Below are 21,310 nucleotides of genomic sequence, written 5' to 3'. Positions count from 1 at the left end.
GTTCAATTACATCAGACTGTTTCTATCTTGAAAGACCCTGCTTTTCCAAGAATTTAGAAACCTCATCCTTAATGATGGATTCTAGAATTTTACCAACAACCGAGGTTAGGCTAATTGGCCTATAATTTTCCATCTTTTGCCTTGATCCTTTCTTGAACAAGGGGGTTACAACAGCGATCTTCCAATCATCCGGGACTTTCCAGTGACTTTTGAAAGATCTCAACCAACGCCTCCGCTATTTCCTCAGCCACCTCCCTCAGAACTCTCGGATGTAACCCATCAGGGCCAGGAGATTTATCAATTTTAAGACTTTTTAGCTTTTCTAGCACTTTCTCTTTTATAATGGCAACCATACTCAACCAGCCCTCTGACTCCCTTTAATTGTTGGGATATTACTCATGTCTTCCACTAGTGGTTATGAACCTACATCACAACAGCATTGCCTCAATAACCTTTATATATAACCTTAATCTACCAGTCTTCCTCACAAGACCATTCTGTGCTTTCTCTAAGAAATGCAAACATTGTCACACTGATGCGTTAGGAGGTACCCTCTTGTATTAAGTTTTTGAGGAGTTTGCTTTCATTGTGACTCCCCCAAGACATAGGAGCAAAAGTAGACCATTTACCCCATCGGATCTGCTCTGCAATTCAACGAGATTATGGCTGATCGAATAATCTTCAACTTTACTTTCCTGCTTTTTCCCCATAACCCTTGCGCTATACAAGACTAAGGTATGAGTGTCTAAAATAGGAGGTGTTTCATTTCCCAGCATGAACATCCTGCACTTTAACAAGCACAAATCTGATTAGAACAGATGCATTCCATGGTTGAATAGTCTGCGAACATATAATTCTAAGGGCAACTGAATGTTTGGTAACCAGAGATTTGCAAGCATCGAGGGAATTGTTTTCATTAAATTTTGGTTTGCATGCTTTAAAGATTAATATCCATTCCCTCTGAAGATTTTGCAACTCCACGTTTTTTTAAGAGTATGCATCAGATTAATTTCAATTTTTGATGGGATTTACTGTTTCCTTCTAGATGCCCCATTACCAAGACCACTGCATCATCAGGCCACTACATGCCCACACGCGCATGGAAATCCTCCCCCTCCACCACAACCTCCTCCCCAACCAGAATATGCTATTCCACATGCAGTGCACCCTTTCCATCCTCAGATTCCTTCGCATCCTTCAACTCACGCTGTACCACCAGCACCCCCACCTCCACCACATCACCTTCCTGCAGCGGCAGCAGCAATGCCACACCACATCCCTGCTCCACCACCTTCATCTCAACGACTGCATCACCATGAAATGCTTCAGAGAATGGAGGCACAGCGAAGACGAATGATGCAACACCCAACGTAAGTAAGCTGTTTGTCATAGATCTATCATAGTACCAGACTTTTTTGTAACTACCAGCATTGTAGATTGGTTACTTGGAGTACCACGATTTATAAATGCTCATGTCACTTGAATAATGAAAAGTTAGATTATCTTCATTTCGTATTTATGACCTTTCTAGAAGCAACCCTATACACTAACATTGCCACACTTTCCTTTCACTTTGTATCTTCCAGTGATTTTTTTTTTTATTTTGCCTGTTATTTTTGGTCTGCGCAATTTTGAGTGAAACTATTTCACAATGTTACTTTGAAACTTCCTTAAAATGTCGACATTTGACAAATATTTCGCAGTTGGGCATCTTCTATTATTCCACTGAAGACTTTGACTAAATGTCCAAGAGGAGCTTTTCCCAATTGAAAAGTCTGAACCATCACAGTTTAAAAAATCCCAGATGTGTCATCGATCGGATATGTCCATTATTACTAGCACAATGTTACTGACTTTGGCATTACCTGTATACAATTAGAATGTAGCACTGGAAAATGATGCATATCACACAAAATAATTTAAAATCCACAAGTCATTTGCACTGATGTATGGATGGTCATTGAAGACTTTGATTAATTTCAGCAATAGACTGGTCAGCACTAGCATGTCTTTTTATCAGGCACCTTCTACCTTAATGTATGATGTGGAGGTGCCAGTGTTGGACTGGGGTGCACAAAGTTTAAAAAAATCACACAACACCAGGTTATAGACCTACAGGTTAATTTGGAAGTACGAGTTTTCGGAGCACTGCTTCATCTAGCTACATGACGAAGGAGCAGTGCTTTGAAAACCCGTACTTCTAAATAAACCTATTGGACTATAACCTGGTGTTGTGTGATTTTTAACTTTGTCCACCTTAGTGCTGTTATTGACATCTGACTCTTGCAGATGCAGTAGCCACTTTCTGACATCCCCAATCCAAACAGTAAGCTTGAAGTGTGGCCACCAATACCCCCTGATGCCTACTAAAATTGTCAATTAACCTGATAGTCAAAAATTCAACAAGTTCAGTAATGACTGCCCATGGGACAAACTGAAAAGCTCATCACTCTAAGTTTGTGCCAACGAAGATGAAGGCAACGTTTTACCCTGACCTTCAGGACTGTGATGTCAGGATGAAATGTGACAACCAGTTGCGCAACTTTTGGGCTCACTGTACAGTTGGTCTCTTGAAACTGTCAGCCAGTCGCAGCTGAAGTGGATGCCTCTGAGGCAGGTCAAGTGTTGAGAGGATACAGAAACACACAGACATCCTCTGCTTGGGTTAAAAAAAACTAAAGGAGACGAGCAGCTGGCACCCTTAAGTGACCCATTAGGACATAGGGCATTTAGCTATGTGAAGCTGGCAGCCTCCGAAATAAAAGCACAATGCTGGAGAAATTCATGTGTCGCAAATCCATGGCAAGAGAAACAGAGTTCCTGTTTCAGGTCCAATTTAACTCTTCTCCAGAATCAAAGGGGCCTGGAAAATGGTGGGCTTTAGGCTGCTGACAGTGGGTTTGGAAGAGCAAGTGGAACAAATATCTGGAGTCTTCAGAGCAAAGGATAAAGAGAGTGCTAATAGTGATAAAGGAGAGGTAGAGTTTAAAAAAAAAGGTGAAAAGGAGAAAATGGGTCTGCTGTGCTGAAAGCAAAGCCAACAAATACAGGCAGGATGTTATAATGAAAATGGAGGACAGGTTCAGTACTGAAATTGTTGTATTGAATGTTGAATCCTGAAGCCTGTGAAATGCCTAAGCAAAAATCAGGTTATTGCTCCTCCTGCTTGCATGCAGCTTCATTGGAATACTGCAGCAAGCGCAGGACAGAATTGTTAATATGGGAATAAGATGATTTATTGAAATGGCAAATAACTCGAAGGTTGGAGCCATTCTTATGGACGCAGCAGAGATGTTTCACAAAGCATTTGTCTGCATTTGGTGTTGTCAATGTAAAGGAAACGGCATTGTGAGCATTAAACATTGCAAACTTAATTGAAGGAAGTACAAGCGAAACGTGGCTTCAGTTGAAAGGTATGTTTGGGAACCTGGACAGTGAGAAGGTGAGGATGCATGTTTTACACCATCTGCATTTACACGGGAAGGTGAGGAAGTGTTACAAGATATAGAGGGGGGTGGATGTGGCATTTTGCCACTGTAAAGGTGTTCACAGGCTGGAAGAATCAATTCTAAAAATGTCCTTAAATATTAGGCCAACAATGGGAATTTACTGTATTCAGTATTCAAACCTATATCCAGAATCAGGATAATCCTGTTCCACATCTCAGCTATGGTGGTGGGATGTCTGGCGTAAGTCATTGTTTAAAATGATGTTTGAATATATAGCTATACCTCGCAGAAATCAAATAAAAAGGCTTATTTATTTTGTTATGGATAGAAACCAGTTGAATAAGTGTACATTTACTTTTTCTTCAAAAAAAAAATCTTGAATGCATGCTGTAAATATGCAGTAGTTCTGCTGAATGTGATCCAGTGCTGAGACTGAATGAATATTATCTTTGATTTCAAGTTCTTAACCTAAATGCAGCAAAGGACTGCAAATTAAATAAACATCATGTGTTCTTAACAAAATTATAAAGATTTAAAGATCAAATTTACCAAAATGTTGATTTTTGATAAATACCATAATGTTTAAATCTCTTTTAATCATGCAGAAAACAATATGTTGCACTGTTCTAAATTTTCAAGTTATCATTCATAGCCTTTGCTTATTATTTGCTACTGTTAATGAGACATATATTTGAAATTATCACGATATACATGTGCATGTATTTCCTTTTCCAGTCGAGCACACGAGCGACCTCCACCACATCCACATCGCATGCATCCTAATTATGGCCACGGACATCATATTCATGTTCCCCAGACGATGTCATCACATCCTCGACAACCACCAGAGAGGCCAGCCTGGTTAGTAGAGAATCTTTCTTTTTAATATGTGCAATGTAGCCATGGTATGCTTTGGTTTAGATCCCACATTGGCAGCAGAGCATAAGATTTTACTCCCATGGAATAATGTGATTTCATTTTTTAGCCTGTTGACAAACCTCTCCTGTAATATTGAGCGAATTTGAAAATTAGTAAATAATATCATGATTGAATTTGCTGAACATCTTCTACAGCAGTGTAGAAAGGAGCTGCAAACCGATGTGTTCATTTTGGCTTTTCAGATACTGTGACCATATTGTGTATTGCAAATCTTTTCTGTGTGTATTACAAATACCTACACCACCACCCCCCTCCCCAAAAATCACCTTGAACCTGTGTTCCATCTTCACTACCTCTTCAATTAAGGGTGTACAGCTACTCTTCATCCACACCCATATGCCCTTCTTAACCTTGCACAGCTCAACACTTTCAATCAAATCACGCTTAGTCTTCTGTGCTCCAATGAAAGCAGCCAAAGCCTATCTAACCTTCCTTCAAACTTAAATTTTCCATTCCTGGCAGCGTCATGGTGAATCTCTTCTATGCTCCCTCAGTGCAATCTCATCCTTTCTGTAATGTGGCAATGAGACCTGCACACTGTACTCTAGCTGTGCTCTCACCAACATTCTATACAATATGACTCCCCTGCTTTTGTAACCTATACCTCAGTTGATACAGGCAAGTGTCCCCTTTGCCTTTTTCACCACCATATTGACATGCCCTTCTGCCTTCAACGTTCAATAGACAAACACTCCAAGGTCCCTTTGTTCCACAGAACATCCTAATGCCATGCCATTCATTGAATAGTTGCGTGTCAAATTCCTCCTTCCAAAGTATATTGCCGCATGCTTTTTAGGGTTCCATTTGCTACTTATCTGCCCATTTAACCATCCCATTTATATCTTCTTGTACCCCAAGTCACTCAACCTCACTGTTAATATGATCAATCTTTGTGTCAACCACAAAGTTATTAATCCAACCTACCACACAATCACCTATGTCACTTGTATAAATTATGAATAATAGGGGACCCAGCACAGATCCCTGTCGCATGCCACTGGACACTGCCTTCCAGTCGCTAAACTTCTGTCATCACAATGTCTCCTACAATTAAGTCAATTTTGAATCCACTTTATCAACTTGCCCTGTGTATCCCATGTGCATTTGCCTTCTTGCTAAGTCTCCTATATGGGTCTTTGTCAAAAGCTTTACTGAAATCCATTCAAATTTCTCTCAAATACGCACCTGGACAAAACCTCAAAAAATTCAAATTGTAAATACTTTTGAAATTTATTATCTAGCTGAAATTAAGTTTCTGACTTTATTGAATATGGAAATATTTCTTGGTCACAGAAATTTTGAAAATTACATATTTGTCATTTTAACAAAATAATTAGATCTGCGTGTCATTTTGATTTATTAATTTAGTTAGCTATGAATTGCTATTTCTAAATAAGATGCCGTAGTACAGATCTAACATTGTTAAGTAAAGAGTTAATAAACTTTTCCTTAACTATTACAGGGAACTGGGTATCGACCCAGGGGTGACAACAGCACCATATCCAGCAAGTCACCTTCCCCCTCACTTGGCTCATTATCATCCACCTCCACCTCCTCGACTTCACCATTTCCCAATTGGAGCACTACCGTTTATGGTGAGCAAACAATAAATAATATTTCACAATTAGTTATCCTTAACTGTGATGAGGATTATGTCTATGATATTGTCTTTACAAATGGTTACTTTATCAACATCGGAATATTTAGAAGATCATTGGCATAAATTTAAATCCACCTGACTGATTAAAATATGACTGACTGATTTTATTTTAATAAATGAATGTACACAAAACGGTATGTAGTCTTTTCATGGTGAAGGACATTTAAACCATTCCAACAGTAATAGATAATGCAGCGAATATAGAAAAGGAAGAACTTAAAACAGTCAGCACCTCTAGGGAAAATGTACAGATTATTAGACAGACAAGTCCTGATGGCCTGCATCCTAAGGTCATAAAAGAAGTGACAGTGGAGAGTATGGAAGCATTGATTGTAATATTTTATTATTCCCTGGATTCTGGAACAGTTCCAGGAGATTGGAAAATGCTAATTTCATTACCTTACTCAAAAGGAGATGGAGACAGAAAGTTGGAATGTAGACCAGTTAGTTTAACATTTGTCCTTGGCGAATTGTTGTAATCCATTATTAAGGAAATAGTGATGGGATGTTTAGAAAGTCGAAACACAATCTTTCAGAATCAGTATGGTTTTTGAAGTGTAAATCATATTTCACTGATTTGTTAGTGTTCTTCAGAGATGTAACAAGCAAAGTTGTTAATGGTGTCCTGTGGATGTTGTATATCCGGACTTCCAGAAGGCATTTGGTAAGATGCAGCTCCACAGGTTAATACACAAGATCTCACAGTCATAGAGCAAGGAAACAGAACTTCCAGTCCAACCATAATTATAAGTAAACAAGTCCCACCTCCCTGTGCTTGACCCATATCCCTCCAAACATTTCTTATTTATGTACTTCTCTAAATGTCTTTTAACTGTTGTAACTGTGTCCACATCCACCACTTCCTCTGGAAGTCCATTCCACACACAAGCCACTCTCCAGGGAGGAAAAGAATTTGCTCCCCATGTCTTTATTAAATCTTTCTCCTCTCACCTTAAAAATATGCCTTCTAGTATATGCCTTCCTCACCCTAGAGAAAAGACTCCTACCACTCACCTTATCTATAACCCTCATGATTTTATTAACCTCTATAAGGTAGCCTGTCAACTTCATATGATAGCGAAGAGTCAGAATAAATGGGTCTTTTTCAGTTTGGAAGGTTGTAACAGTAGGGTGCCATGGGTTTTGGTCCTCAAGCCCTAACTATCTATCCGCCTGTCCGTACATCCACCTATATACATCGTACATACGAACCATGTTAATGGCTTGAATAGAAGGATAGAATAATATCGCCAAAATTGCAGATGACACTAAAATAGGTTCAGAACATAATTTGCAATGAAGAGACAGGAAATTTGCAAATAGATATGGCTAAATTTGTTGAATGGGCCAAAATTTGGCAGATGGTGTTTAACATGCTTAAGTGTGAGGTTATCTATTTTGGTCAGATGAACAGCAAAGGAACTTATTATCTAAATGGAGAGAAACTTCAAAATGCTGCAGTGCAGAGGGATCTCAGTGTCCTTGTACAGAAGGTCACAAAAAATTAGTATGCGGGTACAGCAGATAATGAGGAGGGCAAACAGACCATAAAAGCAGGGAAGTGTTTCTGCAACTGTACAGGCGTTAGTGAGACTGCATCTACAGTGTTGCTTATAATTTTGGTCCCTTTACCTGACGAAGGATGTAATTGCATTGGAGGCAACTTAGAGAAGGTTCACTAGATAAATTCCAGAGATGAAAGGCTTGTCGTGTGAGGAGAGGTTGAGAAGTTCAGGCCTGTACTCATTCGAATTTAGATGAAGTGAGACAAGATTTAATTGAGGTATATAAATTGCTAAAAGGGTTTGACAATGTGGGCATAAAATGGATGTTTCCCCTTCTAAGGCAATCTAGAATGAGAGGTCATTGTTTTAGGCTAATGGGCGACAGATTTAAAACCAAGATGAGGAATTGCTTCTCTCGAAGGGTCGTGAATATCAAGAGTTCACTATCTCAGAGTATTGTTGGTGCTGGAACACTGAACAGACTAGAGGAAGAGATAGGTGGATTTTTAATTAGTAATGGATTAAGAGGAGTGGACGGGAAAGTGCAGTTCAGGCTGAGATGAGGTCAGCTATGGACCTGCTGTGCTGTTCCAGCAATAAAGTTTCAACTTTGATCTCCAGCATCTGCAGACCTCACTTTCTCCTCATATTAAATAGCACAACAGACTCAATGGTTGAATTGCTTACTGCTTCTTATGTGCTTTCAAATTCAAACTCTCTTCAATTTATACCACAATGTTTTGAGGAATTCACATTATTGGGAAAAATCATCCATTCAACAAGAGATTTCCTTTACACAGACAACCTTCATTTCAGGTTTGCTCTTTCCCAGGCAAATGTGTTTAGTCAGAGAAACCTTTCCAAAACATGACATATAGGCATACAAGTATATGTATAAAACACACATATAGATCATTGCTTCTTTGAGCCTTTTCTGCCATTCAACAGGATCTTGACTGATCTGTTTGTGCTTTGAATTCCACGTTCTCATTTGCCCCCAATAACCTTTGATTCCCTTGCCAAGCAAGTTTCTGTTTATCTTCTTCTTAAGAATATTCAATAATTCTTCCTCCACAACCACCTGAGGCCAATAGTTCCAAAGCCAGACAACTCTCAGAGAAGAAATTTCTCATCTTTGTCTTAAAAGAACGACTTCTGATGTTAAAATAGTGGTCTCTAGGTCTGGACTCATCTACAAAAGGAAACACTTTTTCCATGTCCACCATGTCAAGACCATTCAGGATCTTCTACACTTCAATCAAGTCTCTTCTAAACTCCAGTATGAATCAGCTCAGTTTGTCTACCTTTCCCCATAAGGCAACTGCTCATTCCAGATATCATTCCAGTAAACCTCCTTTGAACTGCAACCAATACTTATGCATACTTCCTTAAATAAGAAATTCAAAACTACATACAGTATTCAAGATGTGGTCTCACCAATGCTCTATATAACTGAAGAATAACCAACCATTTTTTGTACTAAGTCTTCTTGTACTAGAGGATAGTATTCCAATAGCTTTTATTAATTCTTTGCTCAACCTATGTACTGACATGTTCTGACTTGTACCCTAGAACACCTAGATGCCTCTGCACTGTGGATTCTGCAATTGTTTTTCATTGAAGTTACGATCTGCATTCTTCTTCCTGAAAGTGAACTACTTTACATTTGCCCATCCTAGACCCCATTTGCCAGATGTTTGCCCATTCATCCCTTCAACCTATGTCAATCTGTAACCTCCTTAAGTCCTGTTCAGAACATATTTATCTATGATCTTTGTGTCATCTGAAAATTTAGCTACATTCTCTTCACTTCCCTTCTTCTAAGTCATGGACATGAATTGTGTGAAGTTGGGGTTCGTTCGGGACTCTAATCTGTCACTTGCTGCCAAGTTAGGAAAAGATCCATTTATGTAGATTGTCTGTTTTCTGTCAACCCTATCAAATAGCTTCTGAAAATCCTTGCACAATACGTCAACAGGCTCCCCATGATCCCTCATTTTTAAAAAATTTAACCTATTTTTCTAATCAACCTATTCAGAAATGTTATTGTGCCCTTCTGGAGCAGGTGGGACTTGAACTAGGGCCTCTTGGTCCAGGGGATAGGGAGACTCCCACTGCACCACAAGAGGGGCCTATGTTTCTCCTTCAAACATTGATTAAACATGATTCCCCTTTCACAAAGTGATCCTCTCTCTTCCTGATTACCTTGAACTTTTCCGAAGTATACTACTTTAATGATTCTCCTAATGATCAATTGTAACATCTTCCCCATGAGGGCTGTGAAGCTGACTGGACTACAATTTCCTGTTTTCTGTTGTGTTCCCTCCTTGAATAGGGGAGTTATAGTTGCTACTTTGCATTTTGTTGGAACTTTTCCTGATCCTAGCAAATTTTGGAAAATTAACATCATTTTTTTCTTGATAGTAGAAAAATGATTATTCTGAATAAATTGAAACATCCCCTAAAGTCTGCCACTGGTTCTGTATTGACTATCTCCTAACTTAGTATCCCAATTCACTTGAGCTTTTATGTCTACATAGTTAGACTCAAGTTTCAATTATATTTCTTGGACGTACTCTCCTTCCTTTTATGGCTTTTGTCAAGTTCAGTCATATTATAGTCACTGCTGCCTTTTACTCGGGTTGTTAATTAATCTTATCTCATTACTTAATACCAGGTCTATTATAATCTGTTTTCTGGTCATGTTCCAGAAAGTGCCCCTGTGAGAAGCTAATCAAAAGCATTCTATAAGTTCCTCATCCAGGCTCCTTAAGTAGAACCTCGTTTCCAGTTCCGTTTGTCATTGGTACCAATTTAGACCACGACTACTGAATGATCCCTTCTCACTGACAAGTTCTTCTCCAGGCCAGAGCGGGTCACCTGAACTGTGGCAGCCAACAGACAACACAGCTCCCAATGCTGAGTTAAAAATCACACAACACCAGGTTATAGTCCAACAGGTCTAATTGGAAGCACACTAGCTTTCGGAGCGACACTCCTTCATCAGGTGATAGTGGAGGGCTCGATCGTAACACAGAATTTATAGCAAAAATTTGCAGTGTGATGTAACTGAAATTATACATTGAAAAATTGATTGTCTGTTAAGCCTTTCATCTGTTAGAATACAGTGATAGTTTCACTTTTTTAATGTGTAAATCACAAAACCTTTTTTTAAAGTTGCATTCTCGGGTTAGCTGTTAACAATGATGATAGCTAGACAATATGTTGAAGGTGTTAGCCCCCTGTGTTCTCTATTTATGACCTGATGTTTAGATTGATTCTAATCTAAAAAGTGAGATAACAGAGTTTTACATAAATTCATGCAGTTTTAGAGCTCAGAATTCTACATGAATGTATGCAGTTTTTGAGCAAAGTGCAATGTAACTCTACAAGTACAAATTCACCCCTCATGCATGTGGGTCTTTGTCTGTGTGTGTGTGTGTGTGTGTGTGTGTCTGTCTGGGGTGGGGGTTGTGAGTGTGAGAAAGTATGTGTGTATGTGTGTGTGTAGTGAGAAATTTATGCTATAAATTCTGTGTTACGATCGAGCCCTCCACTATCACCTGATGAAGGAGCGTCACTCCGAAAGCTAGTGTGCTTCCAATTAAACCTGTTGGACTATAACCTGGTGTTGTGATTTTTAATTTTGTACACCCCAGTCCAACACCGGCATCTCCAAATCATGCCCAAATCATGCCCAATGCTGAGGGATTTGTCAATGTGTGAAAAACTAGAAGTGGCAAAGTGTAGAAATTGTGAAGAGTTGTGAAAAAGTTTGCATAGAGGAGGAAAGGCAAGACTTGATTTGGCCATAACTTGACTTGAACACAGAGATGAGAGATTGCAATTCACAACATTGTCGAAAACAAGCCAATATTAATCAATGAGGACAGTGGTGACCAGTAAACGAAATTGTGTGCCAACTCAGATGCAGATACCAGAGTTTCATAGGAACTGAATTTTATGAACAGTGGAATTTTGCAGGCTAACCTGGTGAGCTTGGAGTCATTTTGAGGTAACAGATACATGAATGAAGTTGCATTAGGTGATGCGCAGAGACCGAAGAAGACACTGGCAGTATGACTCAGATGTAAATAACCATTCTTGCCCACAGATTGCTGGATCAGCTTGGGGTCAAGTCGAATGCTCAGGTTGAAAGTAATCTTGTTATGTTTTGATAGTCGGAGGAATGGCTGGAAACAAATCTAATCAATTGCCAAGATTCTGACTGATGATCTATTTGTACTTGATTTCACAATTAGCTTGAAATGCATAAAAGATCCAGAACTAAATTTCAATCATTTTAATCAAATGGTTCTTTTTGCTGACATTTTTAATGACAGGCATAGAAAGGGAAAAATTGTCGTAATTGAATCAGTGTTAAGATGAATAGAAACCTTGAGGTTAACTGCAACTACTAGTTTTTTCCCCTTGTGGGCTGTTTAACACCCAAAATGAGGAAATTAAATATTACTTGAAAGTTCTTTTGTTGCTGCTAAAACCTTCTTAATCTTTCAGAAAAAGAAGCTGGTGAAATTTAAGATGACTAGGTAGGAATTAGTTCAACCACTGAATTGAAGTTAATTCAGAATAGAAGCAACTTTACATTTTGGTATATCATTTCTTCAAAGAAGGCCAGATCCAAGTTTAAAAAAAAATAATTTTCAAATAGATTATACACAAACCTTGAAGTGTAATTTAATCTTTGTTTCTGATTTTAAAACTCAATGGTAGCCAAGTTCGGAACCCATGAGGATGGCCTCAACTGGGACCTTGGATTCATGTCACACTACAGGTGCCCCGCTACACTATACATTCTCTCACACACACGAGCACGCATACACACACACACTCTTGTATGTTCACACACATGCAGACCCTCTCTCACACACGTGCTTTCTCTCATATGCACATACATACACCCCTAACACTCATACTCATGCACACATCCTCTCACAGGGTTATACTCCATCACATTCACATGCACTCACTCACATACACGCACTCACACTAACTCTCTCATGCACGCACACACGCATGTAAGTCTATGGCGTGAATTTACATTTGTAGAATTATATTTGCAGGTACATTTTATTTTGCTCAAACAGCGCATATCTGCAGGTAGTCAATCCATGTAATATTTTATAAATTCCTACTTTGGAAATAGAACCAGTCTGACTCAGGATTGGGATACAGACAGTCTCTAATCTCACATCTTTAATGAATTGTCTGAGCTGAGATGTCACTACTTTTTAGAAAACCTTGTTATCTCGAGAATGTGATTCAAAAGTAGTTCTGGGATTTACATATTAATGAACCGAAGCCTGCAATTAATCAAAAAATGGAAGACTTAACAGCAATATAGGTTTGTTCAACATATAATTTCAGATGCATGACACTATCATCATTTGCGATATATTTTGCGTCTTATGATCCTGTTTCACGGCTACCTGACGAAGGAGCAGCACTCCGAAATCTAGTGCTTCCAAATTAACCTGTTGGACTATAACCTGGTGATGTGTGATTTATAACTTTGTCCACCCCAGTCCAACACTGGCTCCTGCACATCTTTAAATCAGACACTTGAAATGTGATCACATCAGTGAAATGAGCTGTACTTTTGCAGGATTGTGCTTCATTTCCTTTGGTTCCTGTTTCCATAGCTGAATTAAAATCCTGGCTCTTATTTATTAAGTATTACTAAATAGCTTGGAAACTATAAAATAAGCTTTGAAGTATTGATGTCAAGGATATATTTTGTCCAGAGCTTTACGTGTTGTATTGATTAGGATCATTTGCAAAAGAAAACTAATATAAAGGGAAAAGAAGATTTAGACTGTGTGAGAGGCAAGTGCTAATTTGTTGGCTAGTATCCTCTGGTAGAACAGTTGCTGGGGAGAATGCACTAATTAATGATGAATGATAATGTGCTGCCAAGCTTTAACCAGGCTGATTGATCAACGAATTCCTGAGAAATGAACCCGAGAACGTCTATCAATGATTTTCTTGAGTTGTAACGAGTGCAATATGTTTACATGCTCTTTGATCTGCAGAGGAACCACTCATGCATATAATATACCATCTGCCATATTCTTCCCAACTTACATTCACAACAAACTTTGTGACGTCAGCAAACTTGGAAATATTCTCATTGGTTCCTAAATCCCTGATATAGAAAGTGTGAAACAAGAGCTTGAGTACTTTAGTCCTTTTTGCATGCCCGCACACACTTCGTTCTTCCCTGCACACCCCCAAATCACAGCCTGAAGTTGACTAACTTAATCCTCCTTTCTTACCTGGTCCTAAACCCAACTGGTCTATTATCCCCCAATTCCTTGTGCTTTAATTTTATTTAGTCACCCCCTTGCATGGGATTTTATTAAAATCCTTTTGAAACATGATATCCACTGTTTCTCCCCTATCAACTATGCTAATAACACCCAAAAATATCTTTGTACGTTTTTGTCAAACGTGATTTCCCTTTCAAAACTCCATGTTGTCACTACCCAATGGAGAGTTGTTTTTTAAATGTCCAGCAATCCGATCTTTTGTAATAGATTCCACTATTTTCCTTATTACTAATGTGGGCTAAGAGTCTGTAGATCCCTGTTTTCTATCTGCTTCTTCTTAAACAGTGACGTTACATTTACAACTTTCCAATCTGCAGGCACTATTGTAGAATTAATAGAATTTTAAACAATGATCACCAAACATGATCTCGATAGTCATCTCTTTAACCACCCCAGGGTAAAGATCATCAGGTTATGGGGATGTGTCAGTGTTCAGTTTACAGTATTAGTTTCTTCAGTACTAATTGTTTAGCAATCTTGATTTCTTTCAGTTTCTCTCACTCTCTACCTTCTTGAATCTCTATTAATTAGTGAAGATTTCTTGTGTCTTACTCTGCCACTTTTCAAACTCCCATTACAAGCCCTCCTGATACTGCCTGCAATGAATGATCAAATTCTTAGTCCTCTTCTGAAATCTTAACATTCTCCCAGTCATCAGTCTTGCAATTTTTTGATATTTTATGTGCTTTTCTTTTGATCTAATGCTATCTTCAACTTCCCTTGTTGGCCAAGCACTCTTGCTTTTCTTATAGAGTCATACAGTACAAAACAGACCCTTTAGTTCGACCAGTCCATGCCGACCATAATCCCAAATTAATCTCGTTCCCCTCCCCACCTACCTGCACCTGGCCCATGTCCTTCCAAACTTTTCCTGTTCACGTACTTATCTAAATGTCTTTTAAATGTTTTAAGTGTTGCCGCATCTACCACTTTCTATGAAATCTTGTTCTGATTTGGAGATGCCGGTGTTGGACACCGGATTATAGTCCAACAGGTTTAATTGGAAGCACACTAGCTTTCGGAACAATCACCTGATGAAGGAGCATCGCTCCGAAAGCTAGTGTGCTTCCAATTAAACCTGTTACACTATAACCTGGTGTTGTGTGATTTTTAACTTTGAAATCTTGTTGGGTGTTTTGCCCTGAAAGAATATGTGCATTTTGAAACAAAGAATTAATCCTTTAAATACCAGCCTATACTGTCTATCTATCATCTAACCTTTTTGTATTTATCATTCCCCACAGCCAATTTTTTCTTCATACCTAATGGAAAGTTCAATCACATTATGGTCACTATTCCTGAAAGATTCTTGAACCGCAAGATTATTAATTAGGACTTTCTCATTTTACAACACTGAATCTAAAATAGTCTCTGTCAAAATTGGTTCCTTAACATTTTTCTCCAGTAAATCATCTCAATCACATTCCAAGAATTCTTTCTCTATAGTATTGACCTTCATTAGATTTGGTCTGTGTATAGAATAGGATCACCCATCATTACTATATGCATCTCTAATTTCCTGATTTTAACACATATTCTATGTTACCATCACTATTTTGTCTATAAATCATTCCAACTAATAATTATTGCCTCTTGCTGTTTTTCTTTTAGCTCTGGCCAAACAGATTCTACATCCTGTTCTTCCAATCTCACTCGGACACTGATCGTGTCCCTTACTATCAGCGCTACCCATAATTTTTTGTTTTTGCTTGTGTTCCAAAATGTCAGTTATTGCAAGGTTTGTGAAGGTTGATAGCTCAGGTTGAGGTTTAGGGTGTAGGTTTGCTCGCTGAGCTGGAGGTTTGATATCCAGATGTTTCATTACCTGGCTAGGTAACGTCATCAGTGGCGACCTCCAAGTGATATGAGAAAACGAACAGGAAATGACATCACCACAAACCCCTGGAACCCCATCCAGGACAAACCTATAAATAGAAAGCAGGAGACAACAGCTTCGCTTCACTTGGAGGTCGCCACTGATGTTACCTAGCCAGGTAATGAAACGTCTGGATATCAAACCTACAGCTCAGCGAGCAAACTTACACCCTAATGTCAGTTTTTTTTTTGTTCCCCGCCTTGGTCAAGGTTCAACCATGTCTCCATAACAGCATGTAACTAATACCCATTTAATTCTACCTGCACTTTCACCACACATACTTTTTTGCGAATACAGCATTCACTCAGATAGAGAGTCTTTAATTCTACCTTTTCGACACTATTCCGTAATCTTATCCTGATTGATTCTGGAATTTGTTTCTGTTGCTTTCCATTTTCATTTTGCAGGCGCTGTTTTGGAAGGTTAAAGCTAACTTGTCAGGGGATGAGAATGTGAGGCAGCTTTTAGATAGGAACAAAAATATTGGAAGAAAATAGAAATAGCTTTTCTATTCTCCCCCGCAATCAGTTTTGTTTTTGTCCTTTCTAAATGCCACCCCACACTCCCATTTCTGTAACAGCACCAGTAAATCTCCCACCAGAATATTAATCCTGATCCTGTTGAGGTATAATACATCCCTCTGTACAGGTCCCAACTGGCCCAAAAATCTGAAGTCTTCCCTCTTGCACCATGTCTCCAGCTACCTGTTCATTTGCTAAATCATCCTGTTTCTATACTCAGTAACACATCATACCAGGAGTAATCCTGACATTCCTATCTTGGATGTCCGGTGTTTCAAACTCGTGCATAAATCTCTTGCTTAAATCCCTCTCTTACTCATGCTTTTGATGCCAATGTGGTCCATGAGTTCTAGCAATTTGCCCTTACTCAAAAGTGTGTCCTGCAGTCACTCTGAGACCAGAAAGCAACGTACCATGATGAAGTTACATGTACAGACACAGAATAGACTGTTCCCTTAACTATTGAATCATCTCTCTCTGTTGCCCTTCCACTCTTTACTCACCCTGCTACCTGTGCAGCTGAGCCACTTGTTGAGTTGTATACTTGGTCTTATGATCCTTTGATGAACTATTGTCCTCGCCAATATCGAAATGGAAAACTGGTTAGTGAGCCACATAGATTTAGAATTCCTGCACAACCTACTTGGCCGTTTTGGACTGTTCCTTTTCTGCCTGCATGCTCTTTGGTATAGCCACATTTTAAGCGTGCTATCCACAGAGTTATTAGCTTTGTGGATGGACAACAGTGACCCTCAACCTCTCTCCAACTGGAGACACTTCCTTTTACGTGGCAATGTGAAGTATCTTAAGATTTCCACTTGGCACAGAATGAGTGCAGTATAGCTGAGCTGCCCTGCTGTAAGCCTGCTTTAACTGTATTTACTTGAGACTTGAATGTAAAATTTCTTACCTACAAGCTTCAATGAATCCAGCTGTTAACAAACAAACACTTACACTATGTACTCACCAACCAATCAATTTACCACTTTTCTGTGATTTCGCTTTCGTAAAACCTTTTTACACTTATTCCTAGCTGCCGACTGTGTGTAAGAGTGAGAAAGTGGCCGCTCTAATTCGCTTTAAGTGATGGTCTCAAGCCTTGGTCCCAAAGTATATCCTGCTTCTTTGCATTGTTTCTGGACAGGTTCACTGCCTCTGTAACCAATAGGGTGTCCTTCTCTATTTCATCATATATTGCAACACTAAAAGTGCCTTCAACCATCTTTCTTATACTGATGTCCAGTAAATTTTGCTAACTGGTGGGAGGCAGTAAATGTATTTGTTGCACATTTATCGCAAAGCTACAAATATATTTTACACATCTTAATGTATAATGTTAAGATAGACTATTTCAATGTCAAAAGTTGCAAAATGTGACCTCAGGAATTGCATGATGTTTTAACAGTATATAAATGGCAGGGACAGTACCTCTACAGACTTGACCTTGATAGGGAGTTTCAGAACTGATGTAATATATTTTGACTCAGTTGTCTAAATTATCTTTTTTTCTTGCACAGGCTGTACCACCAGACATGGCAGGCTACCCTCACATCCGCTACATCTCCTCAAGGTTGGAAGGAAGGTTTCCAGGCCTCCGAGCCACCTATGAGGTTAGCACAAACAGGACCATGAAACATAACTATTTTCAGTTAAAGTGGTGCTAAATCTTGCATTTTTTATATAAAAAAGGATATAAAATTTAAATGTGTATGTCAAGTATTCTTTCTCATTTACAGGATTTACTGCATTTAGAAGAACGTCTGGGTAATGTTAATCGTGGTGCCTCACAGGGTACAATTGAGAGATGCACATACCCACACAAATATAAAAAGGTGAGTACATTGCCTTATTATTTCAGTATTAATTTTCAATTTGTTTTAGAAATTATTTATCTTTTAAAAAATTCTAAACCTTAAAAACAACTATTAATATTAAGCAAATAATTTGAAATTATTGCAAATGATTTGTGTGCAATCTCTGACTGAACCACCTGACAAACTTGAATTTGTGGTAACAAGGCGATAACTGACTTACAGAGGAAACTGCAGTACAAACAGGAGGAAGAGAATGGAATAGAGGATGATACTGAGGAGAAATGTACCATTTGTCTGTCTATTCTAGAAGAAGGTGAAGATGTTAGGTAAGATGGTTTTGTAGAAAAATATTCATGTATTTGTATCAATGGATGCAAACATTTCAAAGTCTTTTTTTGTTGACAGTTATTTGATCCCTTATGTACAAGATTAAGTCCCAAACTAAGTCAAAACAATAGATTTTTTTTTAAAATTTCCATTTTATAAATGCCCATGTTGTGTAAATTGGATCTTGAACACAGTTTTTGATCTTGTAATAAATGGTTTTGAACCATAGAGCCTATTTTATTTAGAATTACTAATTACCCGATAAACTAGTATGCTAGATCTGTTGACTTATGATCATAATACACTTGTCTTGCTTTAAAGAAATTTGTCTTATGTTTGCTGAAACCCATTATGTAGGGCTTGAGCAGTTTGTTTTTGAAATTTCAAATTAATGTGAGAAAAGTAACGCTTGTCTTATTGAAATAACTTGCTCTATTTTTCATTCATATCAAAGAGTTTATTTCTTCACAATTTCTGAATTGTGACTTGGATTGTTTGTGTAATAGTTTTTATTAATCAATTGGGCATTGATTTAGATGCCATTTTAAATTAAACTATTTTTGTTACAGATTTGTCACTGAAAAGTAATACTAATACTGAGACGCCTTTTGGGCTGTGAATGCAAAATAAATCTTAGAATATTTTATTAACAATAATACAAAAAACTTGATGCATTTCTTTCCCTTGACATTGCAGACGTCTTCCCTGCATGCACCTCTTCCATCAAGTGTGTGTGGACCAGTGGCTGACTACCAACAAGAAATGCCCCATCTGCAGAGTGGACATTGAAGCTCAGCTTTCTGCAGATAGTTGACATCTTATTCAGTAACTGTCCTCAGTACTGCAGTCAACCAAAGATGGCATGAATAACCTGCGCAGATTCAAAAGCATTGAACCTAGAGTGCGGCTACGCCACATAGTACAATTTATGCTAGGCCTACAATGATATTTCAGTATAGAGTTTAAATTTTAATGTATTTATGAAGCTTTTTTATGTGGCTTTTTATGTTTTTCCAAGTCATTTTATTTTGCATGGTTCCTTGGATTGCATTTCTTTGCACATAACGGGCTTTATGTCCTCAGACTTGCAGGCAAGATTAGCTGCTCTAGATAGAAATAAGTCATTTTCATGATGCCTTGCTTTACTGGAATAGAATATGTCATCAGTCACTAACCCTGGACTTTAATTTAAACATTTATATTAGATTGTGTATATAGATTGTGATCTGTTCATTAAGGAGGAATATCAAGACATTCCGTGATTAGGAAAACAGCTGCTGTATTGTAGAAACTCACCATCAGACAGCACACAACGAATCAATGGGATCCCATCCTAAACAATTGCCATTACAAGCATATATCCAACCATTTACTATTTAGGTTTTTAATAAAAAATCCATTCTTATTTGGCACAATGATAGATGTAATTTTTAAGAATGTCAATATTCTACAAGACTAATGAATTTGCAAAATTTTATTTCATAGTTTTCTTTCACTTTGATTTTTGATTTACTTTGGTTTTCCCTTTTCTTTACAAATTTAGCTGTTTGGCTGCCATTAAACAGCTCTAACACTAATGTTATCTAAATTAGCTGTATTGCGTATACTTGCACATCTGATTTGTAATGGTGAGCTAGTCAGATTGTAGAACAAGGTTCTGTATGAAGTCATCAGTAAGCACGTCTAGGTAATGTATTTGAAGGCAGATTGCAGAATTATGGCTGTTAAAGATTCAGGTGAAGTGTTGGAATGCAGTACCAATAGCAGGTATACATGCATTCATAGAATTGTAAAGGTCCCTGGATGCATTTTTAGGGGGTCTTAGTTTTAAAGTTAATAAAGATAGTTAACTCCATGTTGGCTGTTTTATCTCTTATATTCACTGTTTCTCTGATTGTACTTACATAAAATTCACAAGATGTGTTGCTATTCCCACTATGGATGGCTACTTTATTTTTGATCTATAATTTAATGGCTAAGAGAGAAAACAGATACTGTGGATTTCTTTTGTACAGGATCAAGTGATCTATGATCATCAAAAACCTCACCACCAGACCTATAATTAGTGTGATCAGACCCACCATTCTAACATTGTTGGGTAAAGCGAACTGGTGTGGCAGGATTTAGCTTCAACATAGGACATTGAAATCATGGTATGTGAATATTAAAATATAAAGATCAAATATGAAATTCTTTTATCCAGAATTTTAATGATTTTAAGTAGTCAACTACTCCCAAGATTATGGACAACAAAATTTCATAATTTTGGATCATTTAAGCATTCATATTTTCATCCTGTAATTTCAAGACTGTCATGTGTAATTAGTGTTGCAGCCAATAAAAGAAATACATGAAATACCATGAAATTAATCAAAAGCCATCAGATGAAATCTCTATTGCTGTGATTTATTGGTAATCCCCTGAAAATTAAACTGGGCATTTGCCCTAATGTCAGTTTAACTTAGAAACTTCATACCCTTAAGTTGGCACAAAGTGCAGCTGACAAACCTTTTTTGGGGTACGATCAACAGTGCTAATCAGCCTTCCACAACAAGGTAAACTTAAACCATGTCAGGTTGGTCTTGCCTCACTTTGACCTACTGAACAAGACAGAGAAACTAGATGGTCAGATACTCATGGTGATTTCTCAGTTGAACATCCTCTGTTCTTAAAGCTAACCAAATTCATAACCAAATTAGGGAGTACATTTACCTGTATGTATAGTTATTCATCATCTGGATGTCAGTAACACTTCTTTAATGTTTCCAATTCTGGCTGATAGGGCATACTTGGATGACCTGAAGTGCTTTGAGCCTTTCATTATTCAACTGACTGTCACTCTGTGCCTTATTGCATCCAATTACAAACT

The 21,310-nt window shown here is 38.0% G+C and overlaps 1 protein-coding gene across 3 annotated transcripts in view; it reads left to right on the top strand.

Moving 5' to 3' along the window:
- The window catches only part of rnf111 (ring finger protein 111), a 119,837-nt gene extending 99,541 nt beyond the window's left edge, over positions 1-20,296 (top strand). For 2 of the 3 annotated variants that reach the window (XM_043677443.1, XM_043677444.1), the window contains 7 exons: positions 1,046-1,370; positions 4,185-4,310; positions 5,851-5,983; positions 17,818-17,910; positions 18,037-18,132; positions 18,319-18,440; positions 19,138-20,296. In XM_043677443.1, the coding sequence (XP_043533378.1) occupies positions 1,046-1,370; positions 4,185-4,310; positions 5,851-5,983; positions 17,818-17,910; positions 18,037-18,132; positions 18,319-18,440; positions 19,138-19,255 (1,013 nt within the window). In that variant the 3' untranslated portion in view covers positions 19,256-20,296. The remainder of the gene's footprint in view (positions 1-1,045; positions 1,371-4,184; positions 4,311-5,850; positions 5,984-17,817; positions 17,911-18,036; positions 18,133-18,318; positions 18,441-19,137) is intronic. The other variant, XM_043677445.1, reaches the window with a different exon arrangement.
- The last annotated feature ends 1,014 nt before the right edge of the window (positions 20,297-21,310 follow it).

This window comes from Chiloscyllium plagiosum, chromosome 36, assembly GCF_004010195.1.
Source record: "Chiloscyllium plagiosum isolate BGI_BamShark_2017 chromosome 36, ASM401019v2, whole genome shotgun sequence".
In the NCBI taxonomy this organism is placed as follows: domain Eukaryota; kingdom Metazoa; phylum Chordata; class Chondrichthyes; order Orectolobiformes; family Hemiscylliidae; genus Chiloscyllium; species Chiloscyllium plagiosum.
The sequence above is the reverse complement of the archived record's forward strand: the minus strand, read 5'-3'. Positions and strand labels throughout refer to the sequence as shown.